The sequence below is a fragment of the Lynx rufus genome, unplaced genomic scaffold (genome assembly GCF_022079265.1).
Source record: "Lynx rufus isolate CCGP_SWC_20201006 ecotype Redwood Valley unplaced genomic scaffold, mLynRuf1.p SCAF_19, whole genome shotgun sequence".
NCBI lineage: Eukaryota > Metazoa > Chordata > Mammalia > Carnivora > Felidae > Lynx > Lynx rufus.
In genome coordinates this window covers 29259400-29281249 of record NW_025814833.1, presented here as the reverse complement: position 1 = coordinate 29281249, position 21850 = coordinate 29259400, and the positions used below count along the sequence as shown (strand labels likewise).

Below are 21850 nucleotides of genomic sequence, written 5' to 3'. Positions count from 1 at the left end.
ATTCTGGCTTCACCCTTCACTGCTTTGTGACTCCGGGCGATTTGCTGGACCTCTCTGTGCCTGGGTTTCCTGAGCTGTAAAACGGAAGCAACAGGGGCGCCTGGGCGGCTCAGTCCGTGAAGCGTCCGGCTTCGGCTCAGGTCATGATCTCACAGTCCGTGAGTTCGAGCCCCACCTCGGGCTCTGGGCTGACAGCTCTGAGCCTGGAGCCTGCTTCCGATTCGGGGTCTCCCTCTCTCTCTGCCCCTCCCCTGCTCATGCTCTGTCTCTGTCTCAGAAATAAATTTAAAAAAACACTTAAAAAATTAATTAAAAACAGAGGCAACAGTCCCGACCTCATAAAGTTGTGGGCAGGTTACGGTGCGTTATGTGTGAAACGCCCGCCTCCGTGTTAAGTGCCGGGTGAGTGTGGTTGGCGCTTCTGTTATCATGTACTGTCTGGTAGGGGAGGAATGGACAGAAGTCACAGCGCGGAAGCTCTGGATAAAACTGTTCCGTTTGCCTTTATCTGCTCCGTTCCACTCCACAGACAAATCAGTACTAGTTTCTTCTCCTGGACCTCCTCTCCTAAACATTTCCTTTCGTTGATTTATGAGCATTGCAAATTGGGAGAAACTGGGTTTTGTGATTTTTCCCCTGTGCATTCTGCGAGCATATATACTATCCTTCGATTGCTCTCCCAGCGGCTCTAGAAGACTCAAAATGCTTTACGTTTATCCCCCGCTATGATGCATTTCGCCTATTAAGATATTTAGATAGTATGCAGTTGTAATTCGTTCACTCGTTGCACTGTAAAATGCCTAAATGGCTTTTATAAACCTTCGTTTGCTTGACGATCATTATTCTTACTGCAGGAAAAGAAAATCAAGGAAAGACGCTTTCACTTTTATTTTTTTTAGGTTTATTTACTTATTTTGAGAGAGACAGAGACAGCGTCGGGGGGCGGGGCACAGAAAGAGAGGGAGAGAGAGAATCCCAAGCAGGCTCCATGCTGCCAGTGCAGAGCCCGACGCTGGGCTTGAACTCACGAAACCGCGGGATCACGACCTGGGCCGAAACCAAGAGTCGAATGCTTAACCAACTGAGCCACCCAGGCACCCCAAGTAAAGATGCTTTTACAAATTGTTTAAGAACACGGACTTGGTGTAAATTAAAAAGCGAAAGTTAAAATCTAGGGGTTGCTTCCCTTGTCCCCTTTGCCAGTTATTAGCAAATCATCAGCTCGCTAGACCAGAGATAGATAACTAGAATCATCCTTAAATTCTAGCCACTGAAACTATGTATGTTTTTTTTTTTTTCCAGTCTGAGTACTGTGGAGTTTACATCTTTATTGGGGAACTTTGAAGAAGTATGCTCATTTCAACAGACGCTCTGCCAAGCCTTGGAAGAATGTTCAAAGTAAGTGTCACATATTGCCATCAAGATAGCCAGCAACATCGCTTCCTTGGCGTGTTTTGTTTTCCTTTTAACTGTTGTCTTAGATTAAGGGCATTTTATGTTTACTCATTTGTTACAACTTTGATAAACGGTCCCGGTACAGAGAAAATATGCTAGGTGGTGGCATTCACAGGGCCAAACCATTAGTTGTATATATCAGGGCTCTACGTGCAGTAAATTGTTCCTGACTTTACTGAAAAATTGTATTGCTTTTACTGCTCCTGGGCAGTGTAAGAGCCAAATAAGGTCTCGATCGACCGCGGATGATGCCTTTGACATTGATTAGATATTTTCTTTTGTACATTGCAAATGGAAAATTAGTCAGATGACTCATTTGGTTGCACAAGCTGCTGCTTCTCTTTAAATCACACCCAGGATCTTATCTGTTATATTAACAGTTGAAACTTGAAGAAGTGGGGAAAGGAAAGTATATCTTTGTGTGAACCACAATACATATTTGATGGTTAGCTCGATAGTTGAAGTGTTCAACTATGAAATGGGCTGTAATGATCATCAGGCAGTATATTTCTGTAGCAAGATTCATTTTCCAAGCAGTGTATCTTGGAGAAGTCGGCAACTTTCATCGTCTATAGCGAAACTGGAGGGATTGCCTGTTTCTTGAGCTTTCTGGGACACGGGTGGTCATCCAGGAAGGAAGATGGTAAGAGCCCACACCAAAGAGACCTGTGGAGCCATCCTCAATGCGCATAGGGATCCCGCTTGTTGATGAGGGAAGAGAAGTCACCGGGTGAGAAGAGCAGATCACAAACTAGATTTGTAATCTTCGTTTTCCATTTTATAGAGAAAGAGGTAGGAGGAAGTCCAAGGAAAATGCCAAAATTATTATAATAGCTATCCCTGAATGGTGGGGTTCTGGGTAATATTTTTTCTTTCTTGCACGTTTCTGATTTTTCTACAAATAAAAACAGGTGGCTTGTAACTTAAAAAAAATTAATTAAAAAAATCTTGAGGCCATCCTGCCTAGGGACCACCAGGTCACTAAGACTACATAATACTCTTTTGTGATATGTCATTTTTGGAGTTGATTAGTTGTGTCTGTACTTGAACTTCATATAAATTAGCCGACAGTATTTTTGTGTGTGCCTGGCCAAAAACTTGAATATTATAATTTGAATAAATACCTTTTTTGAGAAAGAGAGAGAGGCACAAGTGCGCGACAGGCAGAGAAGGAGAGAATCCCAGGAGAGGCAGAGATAGAGAGGCAGGCTCACCCGAAGCAGAGCTCGAGCTCACCCGATGTGGTCCTCGAACTCACGAACCATGAGATCACGACCTGAGCCAAGTCAGATGCTTAACGACTGAGCCAGCCAGGCGCCCTTGAATAAATATCTTAAAAAAAAAAAAACCCAAAACACCCTACTTCGTAATTCCAGGTAAGTACCTGACCTTATGTATCGGTGCTGTGTTTGGTGGTCGAGAACTTCCATTTCATGGAGGAAGTGATTATAATAGAGTTTCTCTTTTAATTTTGACAAAAGAATTCCAAAGGTTTGCACGTTGCCAGGTTTGATTGGAGCCATCTTCCTTTATTGCGTTTATTATTTTACATTCTGTGTTTCATCTGTTTTTACTTACAGGTTTCCAGAAAACCAACACAAAGTAGGAGGCTGTCTACTGAACCTCATGCCTCATTTTAAATCTATGTATCTGGCTTACTGCGCAAACCACCCTTCAGCTGTCAATGTACTCACACAGCACAGGTAAATTGTTACCATTTCCCCAACTAGGCTGCTTTACAGCGAGATCCTTTCCTAGGACTGCTTCGTTTGGAAGTCCAAGGTCGCCAGCTGAACTTTCGATGACTGAGCAGCTGCTATGTGCAAGGTCCTGTACTGGCTGATGGGGATACAGCAGTAAGCAAGGAAGAGGAAGTCCCTCCCCTCAGAGCATAGACTCTTGAGAGCAATGCAGACGTGAAATCAAACACCATAAACATGTTGTAGGACAAAAGGGTAATGAAAAGAATGGTGTTAGACTGTGCAACATGGTATCAGCTTAGTGTGGGGGGAGGGGAGGCTCAGGGAAGGCCTTCCTGAAGCGAAACTCTATTTGGATCCTTTGGTGTAGTCTTCCGGTGCCCCTATGAATGGTTTTTCTGAGTTGCTGACAAATAGCTCAAGTGCCAGGGGTCATCTCGGTTTCACTTTCCCTTTGTCTGGTGGGGGACGTCTCAAGCAGTGCTGTGACTGGAAGGCAGATATTTACTAACATGGAGGGCGGAAGGACACGAGCGGTGTGAACTACCTGGCGGGTACTTTATGCAGTGGGTTGTGATAATAATTGTACAGGATTAGAAATTGTTTCAGATTCGTGGGGAATAACAGAATAGTGTCTCCTTTCAGAGTCCTCGCAAGGGACCTTGATAAATGCTTCTCTCTCCTACCCCTCCTGACCCTCGGGCTCCCTGTCCCTGACACATTTACTGGTGCGTTCATCTGGGCCAGCACGCTGTATGGTGGGTTTCTTTTTTGTAAGTTTATTTATTTATTTTGGGAGAGAGAGAGAGAGAGAGTGCACGAGCGAGGAGGGGAGGGGCAGAAAGAGAGGGAGAGGAAGAATCCCAAGCAGGCTCCGCGCTGTCAGCACAGAACCCAGCATGGGGCTCGATCCCATGAACCATGAGATCATGACCTGAGCCGAGATCAAGAGTCAGGTGCTTGACCAAGTGAGCCCCTCAGGTGCCCCTGTACGATAGGTTTAAAGATGCCGTTCGAACTTTGAAATCATGTGCTAGAAATCTGACGTGGTGGGGACAGTAGCAAGTACAACACACAGAGTCTCTCAGGACTTAACCTGGAGACTAGATTCAGAATGGATAGGAGTTATAGAGACTGCTCATGGCCAAGAGGAATATTCTTCTCTCAATCTGGCTCAGACTTGAACTCCCAGAGCCGGACTGGAACACTAGTCAACACCAACCCTCGGAGGTGGCGGAATTTTGGGTTTTGTCCTGCTCTGTTAGGAGCGTTATTGACTTCATAGAGCCGTTAAGTAAGGGCATTTTTAAGGTAGAATTCAGTGGGTCCTACTCGAAGGTCAGTTTTTATTTCCCTGACCAACGTCGTGAATTCTTGTAGAATAGCAAACCCGGAAGTTGGAGTTTAAAGAAAGCGGAGCCGTGAATCTGAGTTATTTAGGCAAGTGGCTCAACTCCTTAGAGCTAATATTAGCTAATAATAGCACTGATAGTGTGCCAGGCACATGATGTAAGAGCCTATGAGGGAATTACTATTATTACCGTCTCTGCTTTACAGATAAGACGTTGGAAGGTCAAGGAATCTGCCCGAGAACCCATAGCCGTTAAGCGGTTGAGCCAGAATTAGAACCCAGGTCTGCCAGACTTCTAAACAGATATGTTTGTTAAGATATATATTTTACCTACAAAGAATGACTTAAATGCAAATTTAAGGAATTGCAATAAAGTGAGCACCCATGGTACACACCACCCAGCTTAAGAAATAAAACATTACCACTTCCTTTTTTATACACCAGGCTTACTGGGTTCGAATTCACATACAGTTAAATTATTCTTAGCATATTCAGAGTTGTGCAACCATCCCCACAATCAATTGGAGACCATTTTTATCACTCCCAAAACAAACCCATCCTAGTTGCCAGGCACTCGCTGGCACTCTGGACATTTCATTTAAGTGGAATCACACAGCACAGGGCCGTTTGGGTCTGGCTTTTCTCCCTTCTCGTAATGTTTTCCAGGTTCATCCGTGTTGTAGCACTTATTAGCACCTTGGTCTTTATTAATTTTTATTTTTTTAAGTTTATTTATTTTTGAGAGAGAGAGAGAGAGAGAGCATGCAAGTGGGGGGTGCAGAGAGAGAGAGGGAGAGAGAGAATCCCAAGTCACCTCCACCCTGTTGGAGCCCGATGACACGGGGCTCGATCTCAGGATCTGTGAGATCATGACCTGAGCCAAAATCAAGAGTCAGGCACTCAACCAAGTGAGCCACCCAGGTGCCCCTAAGTACCTTGTTTTTTAAATCACCAAAAAAAAAAAAAAAGATTCCATTGTTTAGATACACAATATACAGCATACAATATACAATATACTATATGCAATATACAGCATAATATTCTTCCATTCAAGGTGGTGGACATATGGATTGTGAATAATGCCTCTATGAATATTAGCTACAAGTCTTTGTGTGGACATGTTTTCATTTCTCTGGGGTGGACACCCAGGCGTGAAATCGCTAGGTCATATGAAAACTTATGTTTCACCTTTAGAGGAGCTGATAGACTGGTTTCCAAGGTGGCTGCACCAATTTATATTCATTCCCGCCATTTTTTATCATCAGCGTTTGTGATTGTAGCCATCCTGACGGGTGTGAAGTAATATCTCATTGTGATTTGCTTTGCATTTCCCTGATGAAGGATGCTGTTAAATATCTTTCATGGGCTTTTTGGCCATTTGTATAGCTTCTTTGGGGGAAATGTCTATTCAGATCTTTGCCTATTTTATTTGTTTTTAATGTTTACTTATTTTTGAGAGAGAGAGAGCGCGCGCGCAAGTGAGTGGGGGAGGGGCAGAGAGAGAGGGAGACGGAGGATCTGAAGTGGGTTCTGCGCTGACAGCAGAGAGCCCAATGCGGGTCTCAAACTCATGAACGCTGAGATCATGACCTGAGATGAAGTCGGACGCTTAACCGATTGAGCCACCCAGGTACCTCCATCCTTTGCCTATTTTGGGGGCACCTGGGTGGCTCAGTCAGTTAAGCTTCCGACTTCGGCTCAGGTCGTGATCTCACGGTTCGTGAGTTCAAGCCCCGCATTGGGCTCTGCGCTGACAGCTCGGAGCCTGGAGCCTCCTTTTCTCCCTCTCTCTCTGCCCCTCCCCTGCTTGCACTCTGTGTCTCTCTCTCTTAAAAATAAATAAACATTAAAAAAATTTTTTTTTTTAAATCCTTTGCCCATTTTTAAGTTGGGTTATTCCTCTTTTCATTGTTGACTTGCAATACTTTATATATTCTTCTTTATATCCTCTTCTTAGATATATGATTTGCAGAAATTCTCTCCCACTTTGTGGATTTTCTATTCACTTTCTTGATGGGGTCCTTTTTTGTTTGTTTTTTGATGGTGTCTTTTGAATCACAAAAGTTTTAATTTCGAATTTGTCTTCTGTTGCTTGCGCTTTTGGTGTTCTATCTAAAAAAACTATTGCCTAATCCAAGTCATGAGGATTTATGCCTGATTAAGAATTTTATAGTGTTATCTCTTACCTTTAGCTCTTCAATCTATTTTTAAAAGATGTTTATTTATTTATTTTGAGAAAGAGTGAGCAGGGGAGGGGCCGAGAGAGAAAGAGAGACAGAGAATCCCAAGCAGGCTCCACAGCTGTCAGCGCAGAGCCCGATGTGGGGATTGAACTCATGAACCTTGAAGTCATGACCTCAGCTGAAACCAAGAGTCAGATGCTTAACTGACTGAGCCACCTATGTGCCCCTGTTTAATCTATTTTTGAGTTAATTTTTCATATGGTATGAGGTAGGGGTCCAACTTCATTCTTTTGTGTGTGTATGTCTAATGTCCCAGCACCTTTTGTTGATTTCTATCCTTATAAATTTGTTATACTGTGTTTTATGTCTCAGAATCGGGTCTATCTTGGTGAATGTTCCATGTGAGCTTGAGAAGAATTTATATTTTGCTGTGATTAGATAAAGTATTCTATAAATGTCAACTAGATCACTAGATTGATGGTGCTGTTCAATTCAACTATATCCTTACTAATTTTCTATCTGCTGGATCTGTTTATTGATAGAGAGATGTTGAGGTTTCTAACCATAATAGTGGATTTATCTATTTCTCCTGTCCGTTCTATCAGTGTTTGCCTTGTGTATTTTGATGTTCCCTTCTTAGGTGTATTCATGTTAAGGATTGTTTTGTCTTATTGGGGATTGGCCCTTTTATCTCTATGTAATGCTTCCTCTTTATCCCTGATAATTTTCCTTATTCCGATATCAGCTTTTTCTGAAATTAATATAGCTAATCCAGCATTTTTTAAAAAATTTTTAACGTTTATTTATTATTGAGAAACAGAGAGAGACAGAGCATGAGCAAGGGAGGGACAGAGAGGAGGAGACACAGAATCGGAAGCAGGCTCCAGGCTCCGAGTTGTCAGCACAGAGCCCGACGTGGGGCTCGAACTCAGAAACCCAGACATCATGACCTGAGCCGAAGTCGGATGCTCAGCTGAATGAGCCACCCAGGTGCCCTGAAGCCAGCTATTTTTTTGATTACCGTTAATATGATATATCTCTTGCATCCTTTTCCTTGTATTCTGTCTGTGTCTTGTAGACAATATGCAGTTGAGTCTTGTTGTTTAACCCACCCTGACAGTCTCTGTCTTTTAATTGGTGTATTTAGACCATTTACATTTAAAGTGCTTATTGATATAGTCAGATTCATGTTTACCATGTTTATAACTTTTCTATTCATTGCACTTGTTCTTTGTTTCTTTACTATCCGCCCCCCCTCCCCGCTTTTACTGACTTCTCTGATTTTAGTTAAATGTTTTATATGATTTCAGTTTATCTTCTCTCCTAGCATATTATACTTCTAAAAAAACTTTAGTGCTTTAGAGTTTATAATATCCATTTATAACTAATCTAACAGCACTTTCACATAACACTTTACCATTTCATAGGTAGTGTCGGTACTTTATAAAAGAGTATTCTCAATTCTCCGTCATCTCTTATAACATTGTGCTCATTCATTTTATTTTTCCATAAGGTAAAACCACCTAATATATCGTCACTATTATTACTTTTAAAAGTTATCTATTAGATCCACGAAGAATCAGAAGAAGAAAAGGTTTTCTTTTACCTGAATTTATTATTCTCTAACACTCTTCCTTTTTTAAAATTTATTTATTTTGAGAGATAAAGAGAGTGTTCCCACAAGCCAGGGGAGAGCAGAGACAGAGCGGGGAGAATCCCAAGTAGGCTCCACATTGTCAGCACAGAGCCCGATGTGGGACTCGATCCCACAATCTGTGAGATCATGACCTGAGCCAAAATCAAGAGTTGGACGCTTAACCAACTGAGCCACCCAGGCACCCCAACACTCTTCCTTTTGTATGTAGGTCCAAGTTTCCTTCTCTCCAAAGAACTTGTTTTAACAATTTTTGCAAAGGTGGTCTATTGGCGATAGTTTCCCTCAGTTTTTGTGTGCCTGGGGAAGTTTTATTTCTCCTCTACTTAATTTTTTTCTCTTTTATTTTTATGGTGACCAAAAAAAAAAAAACAAAAAAACAAAAACAAAACATGTAGCATGAGATCTGTCCTCTTAACAAACTTTTAAGTGTAAAGATCAGCACACGAGAGGATTTTCCCCTGATCTTTACCGTGAGAACTTGCTTGGGCTCTTGGATGCAAAACCCACAAAAATATTTGGATCCTGAGACTGAGTTGCTGGGGGTTTTTTAACTGTCCAGGTCGTCCACACTTAGACTCTTTAAAAAAAATTTTTTTTAATATTTATTTTTGAGACGCAGAGCGAGACAGAGCACGGGCAGGGGAGAGGCAGAGAGAGTGCTGGGCTTGGGGGAGGACACAGAATCCAAAGCAGGCTCCAGGCCCCAACACACTCTTAAAATTAGCATTTGAATGTTTCTGCCAGTTACTGGAGCCAGTGGTTTGTCCTTCAGGGAAACATATCTCTGTTTTAAGTCTCTGTATTTACCTGTCTTTCCAGATTTGGGGGTGGTGGTTTCCCTGTGATCCCAATTCCTAGTAGATCTAAGAAAAGTCATTGATTTTTCAATTAGTTTTTTACTTGGGAGAATAGTAATGATGCCTTCCGAACTCTACATGTCAGAGCTGAAACCAGAAGTCCTTCAGTGATTTGTTTTGTTTTTTTGTTTTTTTTTTTGAATTCTTTCTTTGGTAGTTGCTCTGATGCTTTCCATATATATCTTATCAGAATCTCCTTTATAAGTCACACTAAGTTAATTCTAGTGAGATATACGAATGTGATTCCTGGTATAACTCTGTTTCCTCTTCCCTTTTTGGGCTACAATTGTTATACATATTACATCTGTAAGTTACAAGCCCAATAGTATATTGCTACAAATACTATTTTATGTGTAATAATGAAAACGAGAGAAGAAAAGAGGGCAAGGATGTATTTATCGCATCAGTTACATTAACATTCTCGTTGACTATGTGTTTATTTCTTCCTGTGGATTTGAGTTACTGTGCTGTGGTTGTAAAATACATTACATTTCTATATGTTGCAGGCTTTATGCAATTGTTTTTACATTAGTTAAGAGAAGAAGGAGACATATGTATTTTTACTGTCTTTTATGATAGGCCGTTTTACATCTCTCTTCTTCTTACAGGTAGATTTGAGTTTACATCTGGATTTACTTGATTTTATCATGTAACTTTAGTATTTCTTGTAAGGTGGGTCTTCCAGCAAAGAGCTCTTTCAGTTTTTGTTTATTGGGGGATATTTTCATTCCACCTAAATTTTGTTTTAAGTTTATTTATTTATTTTGAGAGAGAGAGAGAGAGAGAGAATCCTGAGCAGGCACTGTGCTGTCAGCATGGAGTCTGACTCAGGGCTCTATGTGGGGCTCGAACCCACAAACTGAGAGATCATGACCTGAGCCGAAATCAAGAGCCAGATGCTTAAACAACTGAGCCACCCAGGTGCCCCTTTTCCACCTAAATTTTTGAAAGATAGTTTGGATGGATATAGAATTCTTGGTGGGCACTTTTGTTCCTTTACTTTGAGTATATCATTTCACTGCCTCCTTGCCCTTATTAATTCTGGTGAGAAATTAGCAGTTAATCTTATTCAGGTTCCCTAGCGCACCATGAATTGTTTTTCTCTTTCTCTTTTTAAGATTTTCTCTTTGCTTTTGTCTCTCAGCATTTTTACGATAATTTATATATGGATCTCTTTGCATTTTTTGTACTTGGAATTCATTGAATTTCTTGGATGTGTAGATTAACATTTGCCTCAAGTTTGGGAAAGTTTTCAGTCATTATTTCTTCAAATATTTTTCTGCTTCATGCTCTCTTTTGGGACCCTCATGATGCACGTGTTGTTGTGCTTAAAGATGTCCCACATTTCTCTGAGGCTTGTTCGTTTTTCTTTTTTTCTTTTAAATGTTTATTTATTTTTGAGAAAGAGAGCAGGGGAGGGGCAGAGAGAGAGGGAGACACAGAATCCGAAGCAGGTTCCAGGTTCTGAGCTGTCACCACAGAGCCAGATGTGGGGCTTGAACTCACGAACTACGAGATCGTGACCTGAGCCGAAGTCAGAGGCTTAACTGACTGAGCCATCCAGGTGCCCTTCATCTGAATTTTTTAGAAAAAAATGTGTATTTATTTTTGAGAGAGAGGGAGAGAGAGAGGGAGAGAACGTGCACGCGCACACACACACACGTACACACACGTGCACAAGCGGGGGAGGGGCAGAGAGAGAGACGGAGGCACAGAATGTGAAGCAGGCTCCAGGCTCCGAGCTGTCGGCACAGAGCCCAGTGTGGGGCTCAAACTCACAAACTGAGAGATCGTGACCTGAGCTGAAGTCGGATGCTTAACCGACTGAGCCACCCAGGCGCCCCACAATGATTGTACTTTATAGCCTGAATTTCCATTTGGTTCTTTTTTTTATAATTTCTATCTCTTTACTGATACTCTCTGTTTGATGAGACATTGTCATTATAGCTTCTTGTAATTCTTTAAGCATGGTTTCCTTTTGTTCTTAGAACACATTTATAATGGCTACTTTGAAGTCTTTGTTAAATCTGACATTTTGTCACTCTCACAATTTCTGTTGTCTCTTTTTATCTCCTGTGTATGGGTCACACACTCCTTTTTCTTTGTGTGTTACATTAAAAAAAATTTTTTTTTCTTAACGTTTATTCATTTTTTGAGAGACAGCACGAGTAGGGGAGGGGCAGAGAGAGAGGGAGACAGAATCCGAAGCAGGCTCCAGGCTCCGAGCTGTCACCACAGAGCCTGGCGCGGGGCTTGAACCCACGAACCACGAGATCGTGACCTGAGCTGAAGTCAGACACTGAACTAACTGAGCCACCCAGGTGCCCCAGTGTCGTACATATTTTTTTTTTTTTTTGAAAACTAAGCACTTTATGTAATTTTAGATTTAGCAACTCTGGATACGGATTCTTTTCTCCCCTCTTGGAGGGGGATGTTTTTGTTGTTGTTGTTGTTTGCTTATTTGTTTGTTTAGTGACTTGACTGGACTGTCTTAGTGAGGTCTGTTTTGCCCACAGCGTGCATCCGCTGAGGTCACGCCTCAGAGGGCACAGCCTTGGTCATGCACACACAGTCACCCCGAAATGACAGTGGTTTTAGCGGGGTTCTCTTTGACCATCTCTCCCTGATTTTCCTGTTAAGCTGTTTACCCCTGGGGGCATAAATTGATCTGTCATCTGATCCAATTAAGTTCGCGCAGGGGTTGTTTTTGAGACCAGTCTTTGAAGTTTGTTCTGACGTTCTTAGCTGTCTCTTTCCTTGGTTCTGTCTAGTGACCTCAGTGGCCTATGGTTTACATTCTTGCTCTTAATTAAGAAAAGCTGCCAGCGCCCTCTCATTTGCTCACCACCAAAATCTTCATTGTTTTTGCAAGAGCCTTTAGGCTTGGATTTCTCCTCTCTCTCTCTCTTTCTTTTCTTTTCTTTTCTTTTCTTTCTTTCTTTCTTTCTTTCTTTCTTTCTTTCTTTCTTTCTTTCTTTCTTTCTTTCTTTCTTTCTTTCTTTCTTTCTTCTTTTTAAAGTAGGCTCTGTGCCCAATGTGGGGCTCAAACTCATGACCCAGAGATCAAGAGTCTCATGCTCTACCGACAGAGCCAGCCCCGCGCTCCTCCCCACGCTCTTTTTCAACTAAAACCAGTTCCTTTGGGGAGAGCTCCAGAGCCCTCTGTTCTTGTAGGCTGCCCTCCTCCCCTGGCAAAATCTTTGTGCCAGTGGTCTGGGCACGGCACTAGCCTCTGCCTTTCTCTGCTTGCCTCACCCCGCACAGAACTTGTGCCCAACAGTGAGTGGGGGTGAGGGTGCGGGGCCCCGGTATTTTCAGCCTGCCACTCCTGGGGTAGAGCCCCCTCCCTATGTCTGTCTGTGGGGGTGCTGAGCACAGAAGGAAGCCTCCGGCCTCTCAGCCACCCTTGCCAGGAATTGGCTTTTTCAGTTCAACGTTGAAGCACATGAGATATGCTAGTGAGATATGGTGTCCTTGGATTGGAAGCGAAGGGGAGAGGGACACCTGTCTTCTTGGCCACTAGGGTCTCTGTCAGGCTGAGCTGGGAAGGAAGGAGAGGCGAGGCGAGCAGGTCCTGGCTCAGGGGCCATGAACTCTCCCCGTTCTGTGTGAGTATAAGAATGTTTTCTCGAATACGTATTTTTTCACTTATCGTTATGCCATTCGGACAGTTTCTAGAGGCCTTAAATGGTTGCTTTTATAGTTTCCACCAGCTTGCAGGTTTGTGGGTTAAATGAAGTAATGTATACCAAAGTCTCTGGCTTCGGGCCCCCCCTGGCTGGCCCAGTCCGTCGAGCGTCCGACTCTTGATTTCGGCTCAGGTCATGATCTCATGGTTCATGGGATCGAGTCCCACATTGGGCTCTGTGCTGACTGCACAGAGCCTGTTTGGAATTCTCTCGCCCCCGCCCCTCACTTTCTCTGCCTCCCACCTCTCTCTGTCTCAAAATAAACAAATTTAAAGCAAAACCAAGGTAGTCGTCACCACCCCTTATTTCGACTTTATTCATCTGCTGCGAGCTGCTAGTTCCTTTTTAGAAAAAAGGTGTGTAATATTTCCAGCACACAAAAACCAGAGATAAAATAAATCCCATCCAGGTAGCCACCATTCAGCTTATAAAACAAAATATAGCTGCAGCTGGAGTTCTGTGTGTGTGCTCCCTCGTATTTCCTGCTTCTCCGTCCCTCACCGGAGGGGACCGCAGTCCTGGATTTGTTTCTGTCATTTCCAGGAACGCTCTCATACTTTACCACCCATCTTCAATAAAGAAAAAAAAAATGGGGGGCGCCTGGGTGGCGCAGTCGGTTAAGCGTCCGACTTCAGCCAGGTCACGATCTCATGGTCCGTGAGTTCGAGCCGCGCGTCAGGCTCTGGGCTGATGGCTCGGAGCCTGGAGCCTGTTTCCGATTCTGTGTCTCCCTCTCTCTCTGCCCCTCCCCCGTTCATGCTCTGTCTCTCTCTGTCCCAAAAATAAATAAACGTTGAAAGAAATAAACTTAAAAAGAAAAAAAAGAAAAAAAAAATGGTTCAGAGACATTTTTCTTGTGGCAGATACATAAACATCCTGTGTGTAAAAGGGAAAATTTCTTTTTTTTTTTAATTTTATGTTTGTTTATTTTTCAGAGAGAGAGGGAGAGTACGAGCAAGGGAGGGGCAGAGAAAGGGGGGCAGAGGATCCAAAGCAGGCTCTGCGCTGACAGCAGAGAGCCCGACGTTGGGCTTGAACTCACGAACTGTGAGATCATGACCTGAGCCCAAACCAAGAATTGGACGCTTAACCAGCTGAGCTGCCCAGGTGCCCAAAGGGCAATTTTTTTAATACCAATAAAAAGAGATCCCTCTGGGGCGCCTGGGTGGCTCAGTTGGTTAAGCGTCTGACTTCGGCTCAGGTCATGATCTCACTTTTCGTGAGTTCGAGCCCCGTGTCAGGCTCTGTGCTGACAGCTTGGAGCCTGGAGCCTGGTTCGGATTCTGTATCTTCCTCTCTCTCTGCCCCCTACCTGCTTTCTCTCTCTCTCTCTCTCTCTCTCTTTCTCAAATATAAACTAAACATGGAAAAAAGAGATCCCCCTCATGTTCGCTTACCATTTTTATGAGCACATATTCTTTTCCTTTTAACCTGAGAGTAGCAATTCCAGAAACAGTGTGCCTCAAGTAGCAGACTTCCGTAGTGTTCAGAGAAGTTTCTGTTGTAACTGTGTGTTAAAATGTTACTGACTGCATTTCCCCATATTCGGAATTTAATGTTATGAATAACCGTAGAAACTCCTTCAAACATGATGATTTAAATAAAGTTTGTCACATAGTTAATTTCGAGGTTCTCAACTTTTGGGGGGGGGGATTGTATCCGGTTTGCTTCCTTTGGGTTGGTGATGTTTTTTGAGAATTTTATACTATCCCTTGAAATGATGGAGGACTCATTGGAGTCCCATAGAACGGAATTTTTATCGAACCTTTGATTTGCATGTAAGGAGTGAAAATTAAATTGAAATACTTGGGGGGTTTCCCCAGACGTGGTTCTAACATAATCTCAGCTGTTTTACATGCATTTTGTGGCGATTTATGCTGACACAGTAAAGGCGAGGCGTAGTTGAATGAAATTTCCAGAAATTTCAGTCTAAAATCCTGTTTTAGACGAAGCTGTCAGATGAAATAAGGACTCTGGTGGGTTTCTGTTCTTTGCCTGCCGAATCTGTGGATGGTCAGATGCCGGAAAATCACTGGAGCCTGGGCAGGCCAGTCAGTCGAACTTCTCCCTTTCAGCCTGCAGGTGGCAGTATCATACCAGAAATGCGCCTGACAATGGGCCATGAGGTCTAAGGCTTTAAAATTCATGGCGTGTTAGCACCTGGTGAAAAATGCAGTAATGTATTATCTGAATTTGGATACAGAGGCAGACCCCCACCTTGATGTGTCCCCATATTTACATATATTTGAATGGCTGCCCCAGTCTTTTCTAATCCCCTGGTTGAGGTCTTTTGGGATTTCCCCTCTCTCTCCCCTTCAGGCTTATTACTGAAGCTCTTCCTTCTTCCTGGGATTAACCTCTCCCTTACAAAAATACCCACTTCTCTCCCGCGCTCTGGTGTGGCTCCCATCCTTTTGACGAGAGAGAGGGGCCCGGATTTAAAGAGAGAGCAAGGAGATGGGAGAATGAGCGCTAAGACAGGTCTGAACCCTACCTACTTCTGTCTCCATTGCAGCGACAAACACCGCTGGGCCCTTTCCCTCTTGTGAGTTTTCACCCTCTGTTTACCATGTTGTCAGCAACAGAAGACTGAGAAAAACCCAAAGAACTGTGTTGTGTATTTGCCTCGGGACAAGGAGCGTTGGGAACATTCTGAAAGTAACTTCTGTTCCGTTTGTGTCTTGGAGGAACCGGGGAAGGGGTCAAGTGAGACTGGTCAGAAAAAAAAAGTGGTGGGAACAAAAGAGAAGCAGACAGCCTGGTCTGTGGGACGAGGTGAATGAAAAAGGAATGATAGGGATCCACCCAGCCCAGTTGAGTGGCCTCCCTGGGGTCTTCCACTGGCCAGACTCCCCACCCCCACCCCGGGGCCTCCAACAGAGTGATTTCCGTGAAAGGGGAGTGGGAAGGAGGGGGCTGTGGAGGGGAGATCTCTGATCCTTTTCCAGCTGCTCTAGGTAGACCTCTCATCATTCAAAGTAGAAATCTCTGGGGCGCCTGGGTGGCTCAGTCGGTGAAGCATCCGACTTCAGCTCAGGTCATGTTCTCACGGTTCATGGGTTCGAGCCCCGCATCGGGCTCTGTGCTGACAGCTGAGATCCTGGAGCCTGCTTCCATTCTGTGTCTCCCTCTCTATCTCTGCCCCTCCCCTGCTCACACTCTGTCTCTGTCTCAAAAATAAATAAATGTTAAAAAAAAAAGTAGAAATCTCTGCAAAGATTCCACAGAAACACTCTTATATGATGTGGTTAAGCTCTGTATAGGTACTATAAGGTAAGATAGTTTTCTGGAGCTTTCCAGCCCTACCCAGAACGTCCCAGAGCCCCATCCACCATGCATTCTGTGAGGTACACTATATGTTGAGTCTAAAACGGCATCCATACCTTGACAACTGCTTGTGTTTTGTAATATCACGTGTACAGAACATGTTAAGCTTGAAAAACAAGTCAGCCCGTTGACATTTCCAATAGGCTGCATAAAGTTAAAAACTGCATTTTCAAGACAGCTTGTTCTTTGGTATCACAATATATATTTGAGTGTTTCATTTTTGTATAACGATATTAATTTGTGCATTAAATTTATCGGGCTAAGTAAAATGTGTCTTTTAGGACCTATTAATTGTAATGGGCAGTGGCTTTATTAAGACCATTTTGTTCTTCCGTTGCACTCGTCAAATGTTCATTTCTTCCTGATAGCCGATGATCTCATGTTAAATGGAAAAAAAAATTTTAATTCTCTTATAATATTAAGCAAGCCTAGAAGTTGGAATGCTGCACGGAAAGTAATAAGAAAGTACATGCTAACATTTGCTTTTAATTGTTGTAACCCCTGTATCAATTAGAGTTAGAATATTGAGGATGCGGGCAATTCTGTAGTCATAGAAAGACTTGTTTACCCAATTGAAAAGAAATTAGGAAAGTGATTTTCTCTAAATTACATTTCTTCTCAGATGCCTTCTCCAAGTTCAAGTTATTTTCCTAATTATATTTTTTATGTAATGAATTTTTAAACCTCCTTGTGCTCTTGGTTGGAAACTTAACATCAATTGAGTTTCCATTAAGCTGGAAATCACAGCTTAATGGTAGTTTTTAAAGATGTGATTTTAGCAAAAGGTATTTGCCTTGGCATAGTAATAATAGTAATAAAGATGCATTTTCGGGCTGAAGTTTACAAAATACTTTTCTGTACAGAGGCAACTTAGCTACTTACTCAGGAGTACTCTCTCTTCCTGAATCTCAGGTTTCTCATCTGTAAAATGAGGGTAACATCTGTTTTGAAGTGTTGGCATCCATATTAAATAAGAATGAATGTGTGCAAAGATCTTAGCATGAAACAGTAGCCTTCTAAACCCCAATACCGAATCTTCAGAATTTTAGTAGGGAGTAGGTTTTTTTTGTTTGTTTTTATCTTTTGTTTTTTTTTAAGTTTATTTCTTTATTTTGAGCGAGAGCGTGAGCGGGAGTTGGGGAGGGGCGGAGGGAGAGAGGGCGAGAGAGAATCCCAAGCCCGTTCCTCACTGCCAGCGCAGAGCCCGACTGCGGGGCTCAAACTCACGAACTGTGCGATCATGACCTGAGCTGACACCGAAAGTTGGACGCTGAACTGACTGAGCCACCCAGGCCCCCTTGGTTTTTTGTTGAAAGTGTTTATTTATTTTTGAGAGAGAGAGAGAGAGAGAGAGAGAGAGAGCGCGGGCTAGCGAGGGAGGGGCAGAGAGAGAGAGGGGGGACAGAGGATCCAAAGGGGGCTCTGTGCTGACAGCAGCGAGCCTGATGCGGGGCTCCAACTCATAAACCGAACCGTTACTCACGAACCAAACCATGAGATCATGACCTGAGCCTAAGTCGGGCGCTTAACCGCCTGAGCCATCCAGGCGCCCCTAGGAAGTGGGTTTTATCTCTGTTGTACAGATGAGTCAGCTGGGGCTAGGTAAGCGATCCAGGGTGACCAGACCTGTTTTATGACTGCAGGTCAGGGTACTTCTCTCCTCTCAGGGGCTTCGGGGGCCAGACTGCAACAACCGATGACAGTCCTCGGTGTGGATTGTCAGGTGTGACCTCTCCCATGCGATCCAGCTTCCGTTAAGGCAGTGACTCCCAGCCCGTTTTCCCTGCACGGCATGTTCCTGGGACATCAGCTGAAACGCCATCCTTTTCTCTCTCACTCACAAAAGCCCAAGGAGGGAGGGTGTCTATTAATAGGGGTGACTTGCCATGCACCCCCTCCCCAAGTTTCCTTGAACACAAGGAAGTAGGTCATTTTGTAGGAGAAGGTTCCTGATCGAGGGTGATGAGAAAGATTGGTGGGACCAGTAGGAGTCTACAAAGTTAAGGCTTGGTTTTGGAGGCAAGCAGAGGTTCTTGAGTGAGAAAGGAAGAGGCTTAGAGCCGTGGTCTGCAGGACGGCTTGGAAGCAAAAAGGCCCGGAAGCCAGGAGACCAGTTGGGCTCTTGGAGTGAACCAGATGGGATGAAAGAAAGGTCCGAAGCAAGGCAGTGGCAGCGGGAATGCAAAGGAATAAACGCGAGACTGATTGGATACGCCCGGGCAAGCCAAGAGGTAAAAGGGGCCAAGTAATAAGCAGAAGTTTCCGAATAGGCTGGCAGGTAGGCAGTGGGTGTCCTTCTTTAATTTTATTTTGCATAAATGAATATTAAAATGATCTTTCAGCCCCAGGCCTCAATATCACGCGGGGGGGGGGGGGGAGGAGACAATCCAGACGGTGCAAAAAGCAGAAGAAGCACGAGCTTCCTGGGCACAGTTCACAACATATGAATAGCCTTTTTCTTTTAACCGAGTTGTTGCCTTATGGGAATTGTCTGTGTCGCCTGCCGCACTGGTTTCAGATCCTAGGCTCCGTGACTTTGTGGTTAGTCACACAAACACGCAGCTATCCGAATTTTCACCTTGATTCTGAACATTATGAGTGGGTGCCCGGTGATAGGGAGCATGTGGTGAGTCGCTACCCTGCGCCTTTGACCAGCCAATAACTTGAATGTTTGCGGCGACTGAGAAAATACTTTTTAAAACCGTATGTTGGGGCGCCTGGGTGGCTCCGTCGGTTGAGTGTCCCACTTCGGCTCAGGTCATGATCTCACGGTACGTGAGTTCGAGCCCCGCGTCGGGCTCTGTGCTGACAGCTCCGAGCCTGGAGCCTGCTTCGGACTCTGTGTCTCCCTCTGTCCGCCCCTCCACCGCTTGCACTGATGTGAATGGGACAGCATTTGGATTAGCGCGACTAACTTCCATTTGGTTTTATATTGTACGAAATATGGGAAAATGATGCTTGGTTGATAATTCTTTGCATAGAACATGAAGCAATAGCAAAGCCACGTTCGTTCTTTTTCTAGCGATGATCTGGAACAATTTATGGAAAGTCAAGGTGCGTCCAGCCCAGGTATCCTCATTTTAACAACCAGCCTCAGCAAACCGTTCATGCGACTGGAAAAGTATGTTACTCTCTTGCAAGAGCTGGAACGCCATATGGAGGTAAGGGAAGGCCACGCATGGGCCTGTGCTCTGGAAGAAGCAGCCAGTCTCCTTCCAGACTAAGCTTGCCGAGGAATTCAGAAAAGGCCTGGGTTTCAAATTTTACCTGATTCAATCTTCCCGCTTCCCTGGGCTTCTAGTTTTCCTCATTATGCAGCAAAATAAGGGGGGGGGGAGCATTCCTTTATTTCCCCCTTCTGGAGATTTTTTTTAAAGTTTTACTTAGTTTATTTAATCTTCCCACTTTTACTGGGGTCTGATTGACAAATAAAAATTGTGTATATTTAGGTGGTACATTGTGAGTTTTAAAGTGTTACAATATGATGGTTTAATATATGTCTACATTGTGAAATGATTCCCAGAGCAAGTGAATTCACACCTCCATCACCTCACAGAGAGGATGAGAACACTCAGGATAGACTCTCAGTAAATTTCAAGTGAACGACACAGTGGTGTAAACTGTGACCACCACGCTGCACATTAGATCCCCCGAATTTATTCATCTTATGACCAAAGGTCCCACCTCCTTCACTACTCAATATTCATGATCGTTCCCCTTCTCGGTCCAGCCGCTTCTCTCAAGCCCATGCTAACCGGTTGACTTAGGTTTTCTTCATCTGTAGACGGCAGTTCAATCAAAATCGACCAAGATCTTCCCTTGTTCCGGTATATGAACCAACCTGACTGTGGGAGACAAACAGAGCAAAACGTCAGAAAATAGAAATACCGCTTTCACTATAGACAGGGGTCGATATCTCTACAGCCCTGTGATCACTCAGCTTTCTGACCCTGGATGACACTGGAAGATTCTGGTATTTCCTTAAAGATTCATAGACGGGTCCAATATTAGTTTATCTGTCTACGCATCATAGATCTACACCAAAGTTCCCTCACGTTTTTGTTTATAAACTTCTAGTTGGCTTGCCCCAGCCGTGGCATCGCTATAATCTTCTCTGAATATTAAGGTTTGCACCGAGGCCTGATAACTGAATATTATTTCATTGAGAGGCCCAATCCTTTTCTTAAAAACCAATCGACAGGGATAGCTTCTAGAATTGTCCTTGTGCCATCGAGCATGGGCGCCGGAGGTGGTGTGGGTGGGAGAGGAGGGCCCTCTGGGGGAGGCGGCGTTTACCCTAGTTGCTCTTCCTGTGTCTGGGGAAAGGTTTTGCGGTTTTAAAGGGCTTGATTATCTTTAAAGAAAAAGGTTGCACACTGCCGGTCTCGTCAGCATTTGTAAGGATTGAAAGCATGTACTCTGAGCAAAAATCCAGAAAGCATCGGCACCAGTTTCTGGTACTGCTCAGGGCTGAGGCGCTAATATGCGCTCCGTTTGAGGGGAAGACTCCCCAGATGCCCCCGCTGCCGGGATCCTCTCTCTTGACCTTCCTTGAAGTGGAACCCGTGTTCCCTCCTGTCTCCCTTTTCTGTTGCTTCCAGTTCTTGGCTTGGGGCAGACCCCTGGTCTGTTCAGCCGCGTTTCGTGACCCAAGGCTGGCCGAACAGCGGATTTTCTCCTTCCATTTATTCCAGCTGAATTCCAAAGGTTAGGTGTACATATACCCCCAAGGTGGGGTACGCAGCTGCACCCCACGTGCCCCCCATGTTAGGTATACAGCTTCCCCAAGCATCACCCCTTTCCCTTCGTGGACAGTTACGGAGATGTGGATCCCTGCGAGTAGTTTTTGAAGCTGTCCACTCTTCGGGGTTGTAAGTACCGTGGAATTGTGGACCATACGTAAGAACCTCGCTTGCAAAGGAACACACGGTATGAAGCTTGGAATTGTTTTCCCCGTCTGCCACGTTGAACCCGCCGAAAGAAAATGGAGGCATTTTAGGAAACGAGATTGGGTTGATTTTTCTCCGACCACTCCTCTGTTTCCGCAACTCCCTACCTCTGGTCACTTATTAACAACGTGGCCTGACGATGCCCCCCGCCAACTCATGGTTATTTCTTATCTCAAGTATAGCAGCAAAAGGGGAAACGAGAGCTCTGGCCCCAATAACCGCACCTAGTATGTTGTTGCCAAACCCATGATGTGTTACCGGCTGTCTTAATTTCTTGCTCGCCTGATAATCGGAGGTGCTGAGATTCCAAAGGCTCAAGTGCTGTTGTATTATGCAATCTTTAAATTTGTGTTACCACCGCCACAACGGGGATCCAGAACGGTTCCGTCATCCCCTCGGATTTCCCCTCTCTTTGCAGCCGCAACCCTCCTCCCACCCCTAACCCCTGGCGACCGCTCATCTGTTCTCCTTTAACGTTGTTTTGCAATGTATTCCTTTACTAGGATACGCATGCAGATCATCAGGATATTCTGAAAGCAATCGTAGCATTCAAAACTCTCATGGTAGGTGATGCTCTCAAATTATGATTCTCCGTTGTGTATGCGTTGTTCCTAAAAGAGTGATTTGTGTGTAACGTCTCTTTCCCAATGCAAAGGTCTTTAGAGTGGAAACAATAAGCTTT

General features: G+C 44.1%; 1 protein-coding gene across 3 annotated transcripts in view; it reads left to right on the top strand.

Moving 5' to 3' along the window:
- The window catches only part of ARHGEF6 (Rac/Cdc42 guanine nucleotide exchange factor 6), a 100254-nt gene that overhangs the window by 59887 nt on the left and 18517 nt on the right, over positions 1-21850 (top strand). For all 3 annotated transcript variants that reach the window (XM_047082026.1, XM_047082028.1, XM_047082027.1), the window contains 4 exons: positions 1303-1398; positions 3036-3158; positions 19242-19380; positions 21672-21731. In XM_047082026.1, coding sequence (XP_046937982.1) covers positions 1303-1398; positions 3036-3158; positions 19242-19380; positions 21672-21731 — 418 coding nt within the window. The remainder of the gene's footprint in view (positions 1-1302; positions 1399-3035; positions 3159-19241; positions 19381-21671; positions 21732-21850) is intronic.